This window comes from Euwallacea fornicatus, chromosome 36 (genome assembly GCF_040115645.1).
Source record: "Euwallacea fornicatus isolate EFF26 chromosome 36, ASM4011564v1, whole genome shotgun sequence".
In the NCBI taxonomy this organism is placed as follows: Eukaryota; Metazoa; Arthropoda; class Insecta; order Coleoptera; family Curculionidae; genus Euwallacea; species Euwallacea fornicatus.
The window spans coordinates 644,752-659,849 of record NC_089576.1 but is presented as its reverse complement, the minus strand read 5'-3'; the positions used below and the strand labels follow the sequence as shown (position 1 = coordinate 659,849).

Here is a 15,098-nt window from a genome sequence, read left to right as displayed (position 1 = left end):
CTCAAAACGAGTGTTCGCGAACGCTCTCTCTCTCTCTCGTTTTCTCGAACACTTCCCGATCCGTGAACGCGAAACTCCCTGTCTCAAATCTCAGTCTCAAATTTCTGTCTCATAACATTATTCTAAAACCAGCGTTCGCGAACGGAAACAACCCTCTTTCTCTCAACTCTAACTCTGTCATACCCTAAATATTCACGGTCGGTCGCTCAACTCTCTCTTTCTCTCCCGTTTTCTCGGACACTTCCCGATCCGTGAGAGCGAAACTCTCTGTCTCAAACCTCTGTCCCGTATCTTATACGTAAAACACCTCTCTAATCGTGCACGTAGACCTTCTCAGATCTCGGGCAACCCAGTACCGACACTGTAAATCTGTAGTGTGTAAATCAGAGTGATATCTGTAGTCTGCAGTAAATTCATTAGTTCGTGCTACGGAGTTTGTTTTCCCCGAACCCTTGGACCCCATGTATTTCAATTAACGAAGCAGCGGCTGGTCCTTGGACTCGTAACGACTCTCCCCAGCGAAAGGGGGATACCTCCTCGGGTGCCTTGCGAGGCAGTCGATTCTCTTAGGCAGAGCCTAAAAGCCCCTGGCCTAAACACCCACAGCGTTTAAACGATCAGAAATTGTTCGTAGTGCAACATTTAACGTTTCTGCCATTTGCTTTCGACTCGAAGCGTCATCTTCATCCAATATCGATTGCAGTTCGACGTCTTCGAACTTTTGCGGTGGTCTGCCGCGTTCTTCATTTTCCACATCAAAATTGTTATTTCTGAATTGTTGAAGCCATCTCTTGCACGTTGCTTCTGATAAAGCATAATCACCACAAGCACTGCAACAGCATAGCTTGGCTCGGTCCGAACGGTTGACGCCACCCACATGACGATCACGTCCCGACCCGCAAACATCTCATCATCTGATCCTGCATCATCTGTTCCTCGTTCGGGGTGGACTTCAGCACCCTCCTCCTCCTCCTCCATCGGAATCAAGATCCACATCGTCTGTTTGGGAGGCGATTAAGACCAACATCAGCTCTTCAACAGATCCAGACAATGTCATTCGGCTGTAATATTTTAATTACGACACTTGAGTTGGCCGGGGAGTGTTTCGTGCGAGTACCTAGTTCCGCTCACATTGGAGATTTCGGCATTTAGTACCTTCAACAGAACAAAGCATTGTGCAGTGTAATATCTAAGATCTCGGGGATTAAGTTGAAAGGAACGACAGGTACCCGAGTGTGGTACTTCCTTGTGTTCGTGCTTGAAATGAGATCCGGCAGAGCAAGCCCATATGAGTTTTTGCAGTCCGCCTTTAGACATTGGAGAGGCACGTGGAATCCACAATAGTACCTTAAAGGGGTTTAATGAGCCATAAGACCTTTCGGCAGGGGACGTCGTGCTCAGGTCTTGGCGTCCATGCGACAAATTTGCCCTTTGTGCGTTTTCTCCAAGATTGGAGTCGAATCTTTTCTCTTCGCCGCTCTGAACTTCTGTCTTACTGTCCCCAGGTCAGCTCGCCTTGCCCCCTACACGATTGACTCAACGATTACAGTTTATAATCAGTATTCAGTTCGTTTACGAAAGAAGATTATCGGTGGTACTTTGCGATTCTACGTGCACAAGAACAGATGTTAAATAAACACTCTTCTTCGCTACAATTTCACTGTTTTGAAAAAGAGTTTCACTTTTTATGGCACAAGCTCATCTTTAGGCGCAAAGGAAAGTTCAGGCGTAATGATGGTCATTGAATTGATATCATACGGGCTTAATTGGTCATGTAAGCCACCCAATGATGCCTACGGCTAGCCGAACGAAGTGTTCGCAGAAATTTTTGTTCCATTGTTTAACCAGACAAAGTATGATAAAATATTCGATTTGCGCAGGGATAACTGAAACGAAAAATGATTTTTTTTAACGCCTCGCCTGCGCAGGCGCTTCTCTTGAAGCGGTTTCCGCAACGGGGGTCCTTGCGGCAACTTCGGAGCGGAGTCGAGGCCTCAAATGAGGCTTTGCCCATCTCGCATCAGGCGAATTTTTCTCCTGCTGTCCCATTCAGGTTAGTTCAGGTTAGTACGAGATCTTTTGTGACGAGAAATCGAAACAGTAAAGTTTACGACTTTTTAACGTTGTTGAAATCTTAAAGATGTCGGAGTGATGAAAAGGACCGGTGACGATTTGATTGGACACCTGTATACACCTGATACCTGTGCATTAATTGCATAAATCACGTACCTCCTCCTCGTTCGATTGAGTTAAACCGTTCGTTGTGTTAAACGAAGAAGAAAGCACGCTATATAAGCTACATTTAATTTCTCCTCAGCACCTTGTGTGTGCATCTTGAGAGTGTGCTGTTCTGCCGAATGTGGAATCCCTCACGAAATGTTGGAATTAAAGGTATTGACGCACGTGCATTTTTCCACATTTTTAAAATGTTTTTTTTAGACTATTGCCATCTTAACCTACCTAACCGTTGCAACTACCCATGCTCATCCTACCATAGTTTATCAAAATGTTCCCAAAACTGAACAGAATTATCCTTATCAACATGTTCCCAAAATTGAACAGAATTATCCTTATGAACATGTTCCCAAAACTGAACAGAATTATCCTTATGAACATGTTCCCAAAACTGAACAGAATTATCCTTATGAACATGTTCCCAAAACTGAACAGAATTATCCTTATCAAGATGTTCCCAAAACTGAACAGGATTATCCTTATCATTATGCTCACTTAAACCACGGAGAAGAAGAACCTCAGATATTGAAGGAGAATCTAAATGAGGGACAGGGGCACGAGTACAATCACGAGGAAGGGCTTAATAATCAGGAGGAGCATTTTAACAATCACATTGATCATTACGTAAGTTTCTTTTGGTAAATCGTGAAACATCCCTCGATCGTACACTTTCCCAGGCTTTTCCTAAATACTATTTTAACTACGGAGTAAACGATTACCACACGGGAGATATAAAGAGCCAACACGAATCCAGGGATGGTGACGTAGTCAAAGGTGAATATTCGATGGTTGAAGCTGACGGTTCGATTCGCACTGTCCAATACACCGCCGATAAAGAGAATGGTTTTACCGCGGTGGTTCACCGATCACCCCCAGCAAAGAAAACTCAACCGCATCAGGCGCCCAACGCTGAGCTCGAAGGGGACGTGCGTGGCGAGTATTCTGAGTCTCTCTCGTAATAAGGAAATGTAAAATCAATAGACCTGATTTGTGCATAAGTTAGACGTAATGTATAGTATTTATTTTAATTTGTGTGAGTAGCGCAATTTTTAATTAACAATATGTAATTTATATAATTTAATATCATATGTCCCTGATCACCTTTTTCTGTTTTCGACATCCAAAACACAATTAATAGTTTCAATAAATTCGAAATTCCGTATCGACATCAGAAGTTTCATTTTATCTGCAGAGACCCATAAACATATGTCTAAGGGATACATGTGAGAGGAAATAAAATAGCTCGATCGCTGTTAAGGAGTTCCTTCGATAAATGAAACACGACAAAGACACTTTGTTTCACGTAAAATGGACTCTATTTAATTTGCACTTATATCAAAATAATGAAAGAGTCTTGGTCTAAGTAAAGAAGAGGGAGAACGCTTAATTGGGCGGGTCACACACTATGATTCTGATCACATTCCAACACCGACGCAGCTTTCGCACGAAAAAGAGAAAAAGAAGAGAGAGAAAATTACTCCGATCATCCCTTAAGTACTAACCCCGAGGAATTCCAACCAGGGGCGCACCACCACTGAGAACCACTATGGGCTGTGGCTACGCCGGGTCCCATAACTCGTCGCCATCTGGGGAATATCTGTACTAGTCGCTTTTCTGGGAATATCGCAGGCCCAACAGATTGACCATCACAGCAATAGTCCCGATGGAGAAAGCTTCCTTCGACTGGTAGCGCATTCCCCAGCCGAAGCGCACCCTTAGCTTTGGCCTGGCACCCAGGTGGTACTCTCCGAATGAGTATCGCAGTACATGGGCGTAACTTAAGGGACAAAATGCAAATACGTGGTAAAACCAACATTAGCAACAATAAAAAAACAAAGAAACAAAAGCCAATAAGTTAAAGTGCCTAACAGTCGCCTCGCTGACCCATCAGCAGAGAACTGGCCTGTCTGCTTCAATTCAATTCATATTCGACGGGGTACCCCCAACGAGTGCAAGGAATTTCATATATTTTTAATGGTGAAAATTTTTCAAAATCTGACCAATGTAATTGGTAAAGCCCCGAAACCCGAGGAAATGAAAATTTTAGGGAATTTTGCAGTTCGCGCACATTTACTACGCAGAGGGATGAAACTCTTTTTCTTGAGGTTTTGGTGAATGTAGTTATCGAAGCTCGCAGAGCTTTCATTCTCTCGCATTCCTACTCTCGACTTTCCACTTCACAACTAATCGTGTTCTACCGAGCCTTTACCGGATTTGCATTCTATTGAATTAACTTGCTTCAAAGTTGGCAAAAATTTAAACTAAACGCGAATATCGGCGATTTCGCCGAAACATACGGTACATGACTGGCAGCGAGCTGACACCAAATCCTACATCGACTCATATCGTCCTACATATCGTTGCTGCTTCATTTCCAGAATTTAAATCGGCACATTCCAGATTGCAGATGTGCAACAGCTCCAGTTTTAGTTGAAACGATTTTTTGGTTGAAATAACGTCCGAATTTGATCCAATAAAAGGTCGAATTTTCCCTGTCTCATCTGAATGCCGAATTTTTCGATACTAAAACGGCAAAATAATGGCATTTTTCAGCAGACAATGTCTTATTATCCGCTTGCTTGGCACATTTCCCACCAGAACAAGGTGAATACTATTGCCTCATTTCCATGTTGAAATTCTCTAATTACCATTGTGCGTCCAGGTACTGTTTATTAAAAGCGAATTCCTCATACACCTCTCATTGTTTCACATAAGACACGGTAGTCGCAGTATCGATTCGTTATAATTCAAGAAACCGTTATCAATTAAGAAATTTTTAATTTTACGAATTAACGATTTTAATGCGAATCTTTACAAGTTCAAACCTTAAGCTCCGCATGCGTGCATTTGAAATGAGGTCACCATTGCGCATTATTATATTATTAAGTTCAAATTATGACAACGATATCTTTTTGAGCGTAGAGTAATTGAGGCTATTAAACGTTTAAAGGGACATTAAATGGTATTTAATAAGGCGAATAAATGAATAATACCAGTTAACCACGCGTGTAATGATATTTAAATTATTCCAAATCTGATACGATTCAAATTAGATGAGCTTTCGACAAGTTGTAATTTCAGAAAGAAGAATGGTGTGAAAATGATTAATTTTGAGTCATTACCGCGTTATGATGTTGCCGGTAGAAGGTGCGAGGATTGTTGCGCAATTTAGGGTTGTCCGAGAGGACAAACAGTCGTTCATCAAGTCTTAATTGGGACTTTTCCCAAAAGTGTATGGTAACTCTCTCTTTATCGCTCGTTTTAGGTGTGAAAACGGCCCCATTATCATTCACATTTTCTAATCACACCGGGGCAAACTTGTGAGAATTCTTGTACTATGTGGGGATTACGCATGACCATCAACCAAAATGAGTTGAAGTAAAATGGGGTCGAATATTCGCTCGTATGAATCGATACTGCCAATTTCCAAATTGTGTCGGTTTATGAGCACTTGTGAGAACGAATCGCTTCGATTTCACAACTTCCTGAACAGTATTTGTTTCCACGAGACACTTCAGACACGGGAATGCCGACAGAATGTAACTCAAGTTTTGCGTTCGCAATCAAAACGCCGGGTTTTCCCCCTTTTTTTCAAATTTAGATTGCGTATTTTTCGCAAATTGCCCACATACGTCCCAATTTTCATCTGACAACTTAGGAACGGGACAGAAACGCCCATGAAAAAACTCTTTTTTTTTGTTCGTGCGCCATTACCGAACTTGTGCAGTAACAACTTACATTGTCAAACTCCAATTGCCGCCTACGTGTGACAGAGCCCCTAATGAACCATTTCGCAGTCTCAAAATAACGCGCCTATTAAATTTCGGTATGGCCTTGCACTAGGATGGAGTATTGCGGCATACCCCAGAACCAAAGTGGGGTTAATATGCGTTGGGAACCACGCACTGCATATAAGTAATAAGTAGGAGTCAAAAGTGTGTTAGTTTTAAATACAATAGCAAGCTGGTGGAAAAATTGCCAAGAAAATGTTCAATCTAAAGGTAATCTTCATCTCAAGAATGGTGTACTATAATTAGGTGCTAATTTGTGACCTCGTGAAAGTTAGTGTGTCGGTTAGAGGATGTGCCAAAGAAGGGTCAATCGTATGGAACTTTGCAGTGAAGGGAATTGTGGATCTGGCCTAGAGAATTGGGTTTTAAAGAGTGGCCAGTTCAGGCTTTAGGGCCAAACCGTTGGTGTGCTCTTAACTTTAGCATCAAACGAGCTACGGCCGGGAATCGGGCCCATACTGAGGCTCCATCTAGGGAATTTAATTTGAAGATAAATTTGTTAACTCGCAGTTAAAATTAACGGCTCACTAATAAGTTGGCCCTTAGTGAAGTGGCAATGTAAAGTTGCACGAAAATTCCCGATGCCTAAACTTTTTTAACTGCTCTTTCGGACATTTCTAGAGATTGCCAAGTGTTTCCTCATTAGTAAGCTCTTTTAATTAATTTCAAAGTTTATCGTCATCGGGACTTATTCAGATTCTCGATTTTCATATCGTTATTTCTGTGTAGAGAAATTGGAACTTTGTTTACTTGACATTAAATCAAGCTATTACGTCATCGAAGTGTACAATTTGTACATATTTCACCATACGACACGGTGCAAAGCCATAAAAAAAATAAACGCCATGTCCCATATGGTCCTGGGTAAACAATTTCACAAAAAAAAATCGTCACTTCTGTTTCCTTATGTTGTGTGTGCATACGGCTAAAGTACGTAATACTTCTTATGGCTTCAATATGAATAATTTGACAATTTATATGTGCCACTTGGAGTACTTTCTTCTTGCCCATATCAGGCAGCATCAGAATGTTATCATTCCTTCTCATAAAGAATTGGAATCTGTGTAATTCAACCTGTAAACGCCTTAATTGCTGAATCAAACTAGGTTTTCTTATGAGTACTGGAAACTTCCCTTTTCCACGGGATACCCCAGACATTACTTCTTGTTTTTAACTCACTGGTGGTAGGAATGTTTTTCTTAACACACACTTACACCTAGTTCCTGGGTCCTACAAAATAAAAAAAAATCATTTACTTTCTATTGGGGTTTTGAAACACCAGCTTTCCATATGAAATACCCTGTACATGACTCCACATATTGAATCCAGGGCTCGTTCGGGATAAATCCCTTTAAATATATCTACATCCATCCCTCTTAGTTTTCGAGTAATTTCGGGTTATTCTAGAGAATATTCGCAATACATCTTGAATGGCATTCTAATCTGGCCTTTTCTTATGGCCAGCAAAGTCAACGTTTTCTCCAGGACAACCTTGTATCCACTATTGGTTAAAGATATTTGTTAATATAGAATTTAAGTTTTTTTTGAGTTTTTAAATATTTTTTAAATATTTAAATATTAATAATTAATTAACAATTAAATTATATTAAATATTTAATTTTTTAAGTCAACTACCATCAAAACGGTTAGATATGTGCGTACATATGAATAGGGATACCTAGAGCTGGTTAATTACCATCATCAACAAAAATATTCAAAAATACGCTCTATGACCAATTATGAAAATTCGACCATTAAGAGGAAGAAAGGAGAAGCGAAACTAGAAATCCTTCGTTAATTCTACCATAAAACGTGCAGACACATGCGAAATCTAACAAAACATACGGGATGTTTTGTACGCCATTGTATCCAGTACATAAACGCTTTATATTTACAGGTAGCCATCGTCGTTATATCCACCCTGTTACTCCCTTCAATCTCCGCAGGAATTTTGGCAACTTCGAGTTACGACCCTCATGGTTTACATCAACAGAAGTACTCCTCCGGCGAAATCGATTACTACGTAGGAATGGGGTAGTTCCTTGTAAACATTGGGCTCAGTTTTTACCCTTTTAGAGCCCCCCGAAATACGCTTTTAAATATGGGGTGTCAGATCCTCATACCGGGGACCACAAGTCGCAAACGGAAGTTCGAGATGGTGAAGTGGTGAAGGGGCAATATTCTCTAGTGGAACCTGATGGATCTATTAGGACTGTGAACTATGTTGCCGATCCCGTTAACGGTAGATGTCATACGTAGATTACGATAAATTAGTACGTTTACAGGGCGACAAAACAATAAAAAAATTAATGCGTTCGTTGCATCGTCAGGGGACATTCAAGATGTTCGATATGTAGTTATGGCTAGAAATCCATTATCTGATTACTGATACCAAAAGAAAAGATCTTATGATTCTTGAAGGGAGGCGATGCCTCTTATGACTTCTCACGATTTTATAGGATTCAATGCTGTGGTATCAAAAAGCGGTCCCAACGTCCACGCGGAGCCCCAGCAGGTTCTGGCCCACGAAGGACTTTTGTCTTCACATAACGTCCCCGCTTACGTAAAACCAGTGGTATCTACTTACGTGAAGACAGTGCCGACCTTCGTTAAAGCTGCACCTGTGCTGCCACCTGTTGTACAATACCAAAAGCCGCTGGTGAAATACACGTCCGCCATTGGTATGTATAGGATTTCTACATTTTTACGCTTTACATAAATATGTGGGGAAGCGGTAGTAAAGCGTGGATAAGAGATGGCGCCATACGTTTCGTGTTGTTCAGCGTTTGATTGCGTTACTAAACGAATTTCACAAGGATTGTTTTATTAAGCTGCCATTAACTGACTCAATTTTCCAAATTCTGAAGCAAAGGCTCCACCGCTGTCGCTTTCTCTTAAATTTTGATCTCATTTATCTGCTGATGAATACTTAAACCCATCAGATTTGGACATAATCGGAATCGATTTTTTTTTAAATACCAAGGACTTATGATAAATAAGACCCACTTGACATTATCCTAATCTTTACATGAGGCAATTATGGAACTGAACTGGTTCATATGAATGCCAAATAAAACTGTTTCCCCGCATTGTATATCGAAGCAATAACGTCTGGAGAATTGTTAAGAAATGCTACCCGGCAGCCACATTTTTTTCTTCATTGAGCTCGGTAATTGATTTCAATTGTTAACAACGTCAATAAGATGTTAAGGAATGTGCGTTGGTTGCCTGAACTGAATTTAGCAAATAGCCAGGAGACTTCGATTTCTAGAGATCTTTTAAAACTTAAATTTAGGTTACCCGAAATCGGCCGATGCCTACTACAACGACTATGATACGGCCCTGGAATATCCTTCAGACTCTTACGATCTTCAAAACTACTATGGGGACATTCATAGCAATAATAGGTATTAGTTTACGTAAAACGAACGAATAGTTGCGTGTAAATAATTACTTTTTTATTATTTTTATTTAAATTAAGTTTAAACTTAATTTGAAAAAATTTATTGTATAATTTTGTTTCTTAATAATTTAATTTAGAATTATTCTCTTGTTCGTTTACTGATCATAATGACCGGATCAGCTGCAGCGCTTTCATTCCCTCTTTTCGCATTCTTGTTGGAAGGGTGCGCACGCGCGTAAATTAGAATATGACTTTGATCATAGGATAACTAGCATAAGATTTTGTACGATGTGTTTATACTTAAGTAGCCTATAGTTCACGGTACTCGGAAAGTTTGCTGATTCAGTTCGCAGTAACCTGCGTGTAAAGAACCAGATTTGATGGTATACGAAAAATTATAGACCTGTTTATCCACCATTTACAGTCGCGGTCGTACTTTAACGCACACTTTTAAATTTTCAATATTTACACATTAATTTATCAATTGTGCCTGTCTCCCGATTTATTTTGCCAATGCGAAAAATATAAACAAAAAAAAAACTAATAAAAATACAAAACAAAAATTATTTTAAAGTTTATGATATTTGATGGGACATTTAAGTAGCACATTTCACATTAAACCAAATTTTTGACGTCATAAGTCAGTATTTCCCGGGATGACCGTTATTTCGTATCATCACATTTAATCTTGATGGCAAAGACTCCACTAACTTTCTGCAAGAACTATCTGGAATATTATTCCACGATTCCTCTAAATTTGTAGGATTTTTATTTTGTAGATCCCGTTTTATGCGGCTCCATAAGTTTTCTATAGGGTTCAAATCTGGACTCTGTGATGGCCAATCTAAAACACCTATCGTGTTATCCCTAATCCAGCCTCTTACAAGTTTTGACGAACGTTTAGGGTCGTTGTCGTGCGCGAATTTGTATGTTAGGGGCATACACCCATCTGCATAGGGCTCCATGATAGTGGAAAGGATATCTTTATGCGTAAATCGGTCCATTATACCGTCTATTTTATGTATTGGACCAACACCATTCCACGAGACAGCTCCCCAGACCATGACACTACCTCCGCCGTGTTTTATGGTTTTAATAGTGTATTTTTTTGTTTAAATAATGTGTTTTTTTACTGACGCTTCGGCCTGGAGGGCGCCGTACAAGTATTTTTCTGTCATTACCAAACCGATCGAACTCTGATTCGTCACTCCACAGAATATTTTTCCAAAATTTGATGTCTTTATTCACACGATCGTGCGCAAATTTTAATCTATTCTTTAGATATCGTCTGGATACTGGTGGCTTTCTTCTCGCTGTGCATCCTCTCAGATTAATTTCATTCAATCTCCTTCTAATAGTCCTAACAGATAAATTGACATCAGATTCGTTCAAAATTTATTGTTTAATTCGCCTAGCTGTGTCAAAAAGGATCAGACTTGCTTTTTCCGGTGATTAATCTATCCATTGCTGCTGAGGTTCTGCGACTCCTGGGCATTCTAATCTTGTCTTCAGCACTGTTGGTAGATTCAAACGACTTAAGGGCATTGTGAACAAGTTTTCGAGAACATTTTATGTTATTAGCAATCTCTGAAATAGTGAGACTTTAATTTTTCAAACTAACAATGAGACTTCGTCTTTCTACACCACAATGCTTACTTTTACCCACTAAAAAATTTTAATTAAATGATCGAACGTGTATAGGGACAGGTTAAGACCTTTTTTAAAAATGTCCTCTCTTCACAAAAAACCTAAATTTTATCAACATTTGCAGATAAGAAGTGTTTATTTCTCAGTCGGACCTAAAGTTGAAAGTGTGCTCTTTATATGACCGCGACTGTTCGTGTTAAGCCAAAGATACGAGGGGATGTCAGATATGACAGCGCATTTTGTTGTGCGCACATCGTCATTAATTGAAGCCCTCTTAAGCCTCTTAAATTTACTGAGGAACAGAAGTATTAATAATTGGTAAGGAACTGAATTATGGGAAATATGGGAAAAAATTACTGATTTCTGAAAGTGACTAAAATGCATGTAAAGAGAAAAGAGCCAACGTCAAACGTGTAAGGTTAAGATAAAATATGATGATACGTGCATTTCCTTAGAAATCTGAGCGGTATGATATTTGGAACTTTTACTTTTTAATTAGTAACCTGTTCTGTATCCCAGACAAGATGTTAGCTACAGGGTTATTAAAGCGTAAAAAAGTTTATTTGCAGTAATCCAACTTCGAAAACTTCTATGCTACACTGCGCACTTCTTTCTTAAGACTTTATAGCAGCGCACCATTGTACCTACAGTCAGTACCAAAAATATTGGGACGATTCAATTCTAATACTTCTAAAGGAGACACAGATACTTTCAGTATACTGCGTGACAAAGAAGGGTAAACACCCATCAAAGATAATTTAATTTTGACAATTTTTTTCGTACGTGCTCAGTACCACATACCTATTCAATGATTAAATTTTCAGCAAGATCAGAGGAAGAACTTCATTTTTATTTTTTTTTTCAATAGTGCGTTGAGCATCCGCGGTCCCTTGTACGCTCATTGATGCGCCCGGGCTCGGATCTAATAAGATTGTCAACGTCCTCTTGAGGTATCTCATTCCAGGCAATCTGAACTTCATGAGTAAGGGCGGCTAAACTCTGTGGAGGGTGCTGTAAATTCAACGGTCTGCGACCGATCATGTCCCAGACGTGTTCAATAGGACACAGATCCGGCGATCGAGGCGGCCAGGGCGAACGGTTGATTTGATGTCGATCCGCGAACGTTTTTGTTTGCCTGGCAACGTGAGGCCTACCATTGTCTTGCTGGAAAATAGCGTTCGGGATAGTTCGAAAATGTGGAATCACATCGGCTCCAATACTTCTAGGGTATAGCGTCGGGCAGTCATGTTGCCTCTAATGAAAACTAGGGGCGACCTGCTACCATATGCGATAGCACCCCGTACCATAACGCCTACAGTACGGTGGACATGACTCCAATATTTTTGATATTGACTGTGTTTTTATGCTTCTTTCATAGAGCTTGGTAGCAGCCAGTAGACTTCTATACATTTTATTTCCTGTCGCTCTATAGTATTTGGGTCCCTTTTCCTACTCAATTCGTAGGTCTTTGCAGCAGTCCAGAGGGTACGTTTCCTTAATTATTTTCTAATATTGAGGAAAAATTATGTTCAGGGGAAATCATTACACAAGAGGTTGTATTCATAGTTATGAAAAGCAGAAAAACAAGTTTATAATCATAAACAAGGGGCTCGGTGGCCCTTCTATGAGAGCCCGCGATCAAATTTTTAATTTTATTTTCCGTTTCTTCACACAAAGTGTGAGGCGCGAAGTTTGAAACACCTTGTATGTACCATGAAGGACAGTAGATCAAAGTCCTGGCAACTCTACCAAAAGGATAATATTCATGGACATGTGAAAAAAAGGCAGATCATTAGTTAGTTTTGCAGTTTCCATGGAAATTATCTACTCGGTGAAGTTGTCGGCACAACTAATTTATACGCGATCTGGGCATATGTAAACCTAGCGTTAAACTATGCTTTTGTTTACCTTATATAAATAAATACGTTTTAAAAATTAATTTTATCGTTTCATAACTGGTTGCCTAATCGTTGGACTAAAGCTACCGCGCCGCCATCAAGGCAACGAGAGGGAGGGTCTTATACAATATCAACGCAAAGGAGTGAGATGAAAAAATGACGGAGGATGGTCAATAAGAATATGTCAAATTTGAATCCTTTTTCTTGTTTACTACATTCGTCCATATATTGGGTGTTTCGACAATTAATGTCGTATTTTTTATGTTTTTTCAACGTGAATATACCAATATTAATAATAAATATTAATCGATGATGTGGCGGCCATCTTGGTGGATGACCTTTCGCCATCTTTCGGCAAGTTGGAAAACTCCGCGTTCGAAAAAGCCTCGATTTTTAGAACGCGGAACTCATTCTTAACGGCTCAATCAGAATCGAAATTTTTACCATTCAAGTGATTTTGAAGAGAACGAAACAAATAATAATCTGATGGCGTCAAGTCAGGGCTATATGGAGGATGAGGTATCGGTTCCCAACTAAGTTCCAAAATTTTTTTATGTGTTATTAATTACGTAAGGGGTCCAGCGTCATCATGATGGATCAATGCCCCTTTGCGATTGGCGAGTTCAGGATGTTTTCTTTCGATTTCTTCGTTCAATTTCGACAGCCGACGACAGTAAACATTCGAATCAATAGTTTGGTTTCTCGGAAGCAGTTCAAAGTAAAGAATACCCTTGTAGCCCCACTGCGCAAATAGCAAAATCTTCTTTCGCTTTGGACGTCGATTGCGCAGGTTTATCTTGTTTGGTCCATGATCGTTTTCGGACTACGTCATCGTAGACGATCCATTTTTCATCACCCGTTACGACTCTTTTTAGAAGTGGGTCGTTTTGGTTGCGATTCAGCGAAGAATCGCTTATGTCAATGCGTTGGGTGAGGTGAGTTTCCTTCAATTCGTGAGGAACCCAAACATCCGATTTGCTGACGTACTCAAGCTCTTTTAAACGCAGAGAAACGACCGAATCAACTTTTCTGCCATCTCTCGAGTTGTCATACGCCGATCAGCTTCGATTGAGGCCTTAAGTTTATCGTTACCAATGGTGATTGGGCGTCCAGCGTGTTGGACATTAAAATTTCCGGAAGGAAAGCGAGAAAACCGACGCCGGCAGTGGCGTTCAGTGAGGCAGCCCTCACCGTGAACTTCGCACAATTCCTTCTGAGCTCGTGCTGCATCTTTGCCCTTTCGAAAGTGAAGTAATGAAATGCGTCGATGATGCCCACTTCGACTGTCCATCTCCAACTTAAATTTTAAACGACTTCTTGTTGACTAATCGCGTTCGATTTTCGATCGAAAAAAGCCTGAAACATAACCTTTAAAACGGCACATGCGACGAGATCACTATCACTCGATATAAATATAAATTAAGTCATCTACGAGAATGAACAGACCTTAATTATCGACCAACCCAATACTTTCAGACAATACGAAACGTTTAAGCCGCTTGAAACCGAATTAACCCAAAGAAAGTCGCTTCGATGCGACCGATTAAAAGGAAAAAAGATCCGGAGTCTTATTTGCAAGAAAAGGACGTGGTGATGCAATGGGGAGTCGGTGAGGAGCTGACGACCTATCGTGCAATGATGTTCTGCAAGGGACTGTTCTGCAATCGGCTTCGAGTACGGTATGGGTACGTTCCGACGTGGCGTTAGGGAATCATCATTTCGTTATCTTTTCTCTTAAATTATCGTCGGTCACTGTTACGCAAGCAATTAAATATACACACTTGCTCCCTTTTGAATAAACTCCATATAAGATTCTATCCTCAGGTGTTATCATCTTAATCTCTCAAGGTAAATTACCTTGAAATAATACGTGACGATTTTCCTGAATTCTTGCGGCGGCGCAGTGCCGCGTTTCCTTGTGTGTTAGAAAAAAAATTGTTGCTGAACAGAGAACAGACGGTTTGTATACACATTTTCAAACCTTTATAGTAATTGGCAATTTCCTCGTTTCAATCCTATATACATATAATTACCCGTTTTAATTGTTTTCGCTAATTATTGTTTTAAGGAAGAAATGCATAACAAATCGTATACCTATACTAATCTTAGTGTTGTGTCACTATC

General features: G+C 40.0%; 4 protein-coding genes across 4 annotated transcripts in view; 3 read left to right on the top strand and 1 right to left on the bottom strand.

Annotated features, from left to right (window-relative positions):
• Positions 1 to 15,098, top strand: part of sra (RRM_RCAN_like domain containing protein Sra) — a 102,315-nt gene that overhangs the window by 19,330 nt on the left and 67,887 nt on the right. The gene's annotated exons all lie outside the window — the stretch shown is intronic.
• The window catches only part of LOC136349024 (cuticle protein-like), a 78,357-nt gene that overhangs the window by 22,157 nt on the left and 41,102 nt on the right, over positions 1 to 15,098 (bottom strand). The window lies entirely within an intron of this gene.
• LOC136348946 (uncharacterized) lies at positions 2,617 to 3,194 on the top strand (the record flags this gene model as incomplete). Its single annotated transcript, XM_066300147.1, has 2 exons — positions 2,617 to 2,859; positions 2,913 to 3,194. Coding segments are annotated over 2 exons (525 nt in total), but the record flags the coding sequence as incomplete, so codon positions are not given.
• LOC136349022 (cuticle protein 21-like) lies at positions 6,135 to 13,015 on the top strand. Its single transcript, XM_066300286.1, has 5 exons — positions 6,135 to 6,236; positions 7,924 to 8,049; positions 8,103 to 8,268; positions 8,486 to 8,707; positions 9,322 to 13,015. Exons 1-5 carry the CDS (start codon positions 6,222 to 6,224, stop codon positions 9,438 to 9,440), a joined length of 648 nt encoding a protein of 215 aa, XP_066156383.1. The 5' UTR covers positions 6,135 to 6,221; the 3' UTR covers positions 9,441 to 13,015.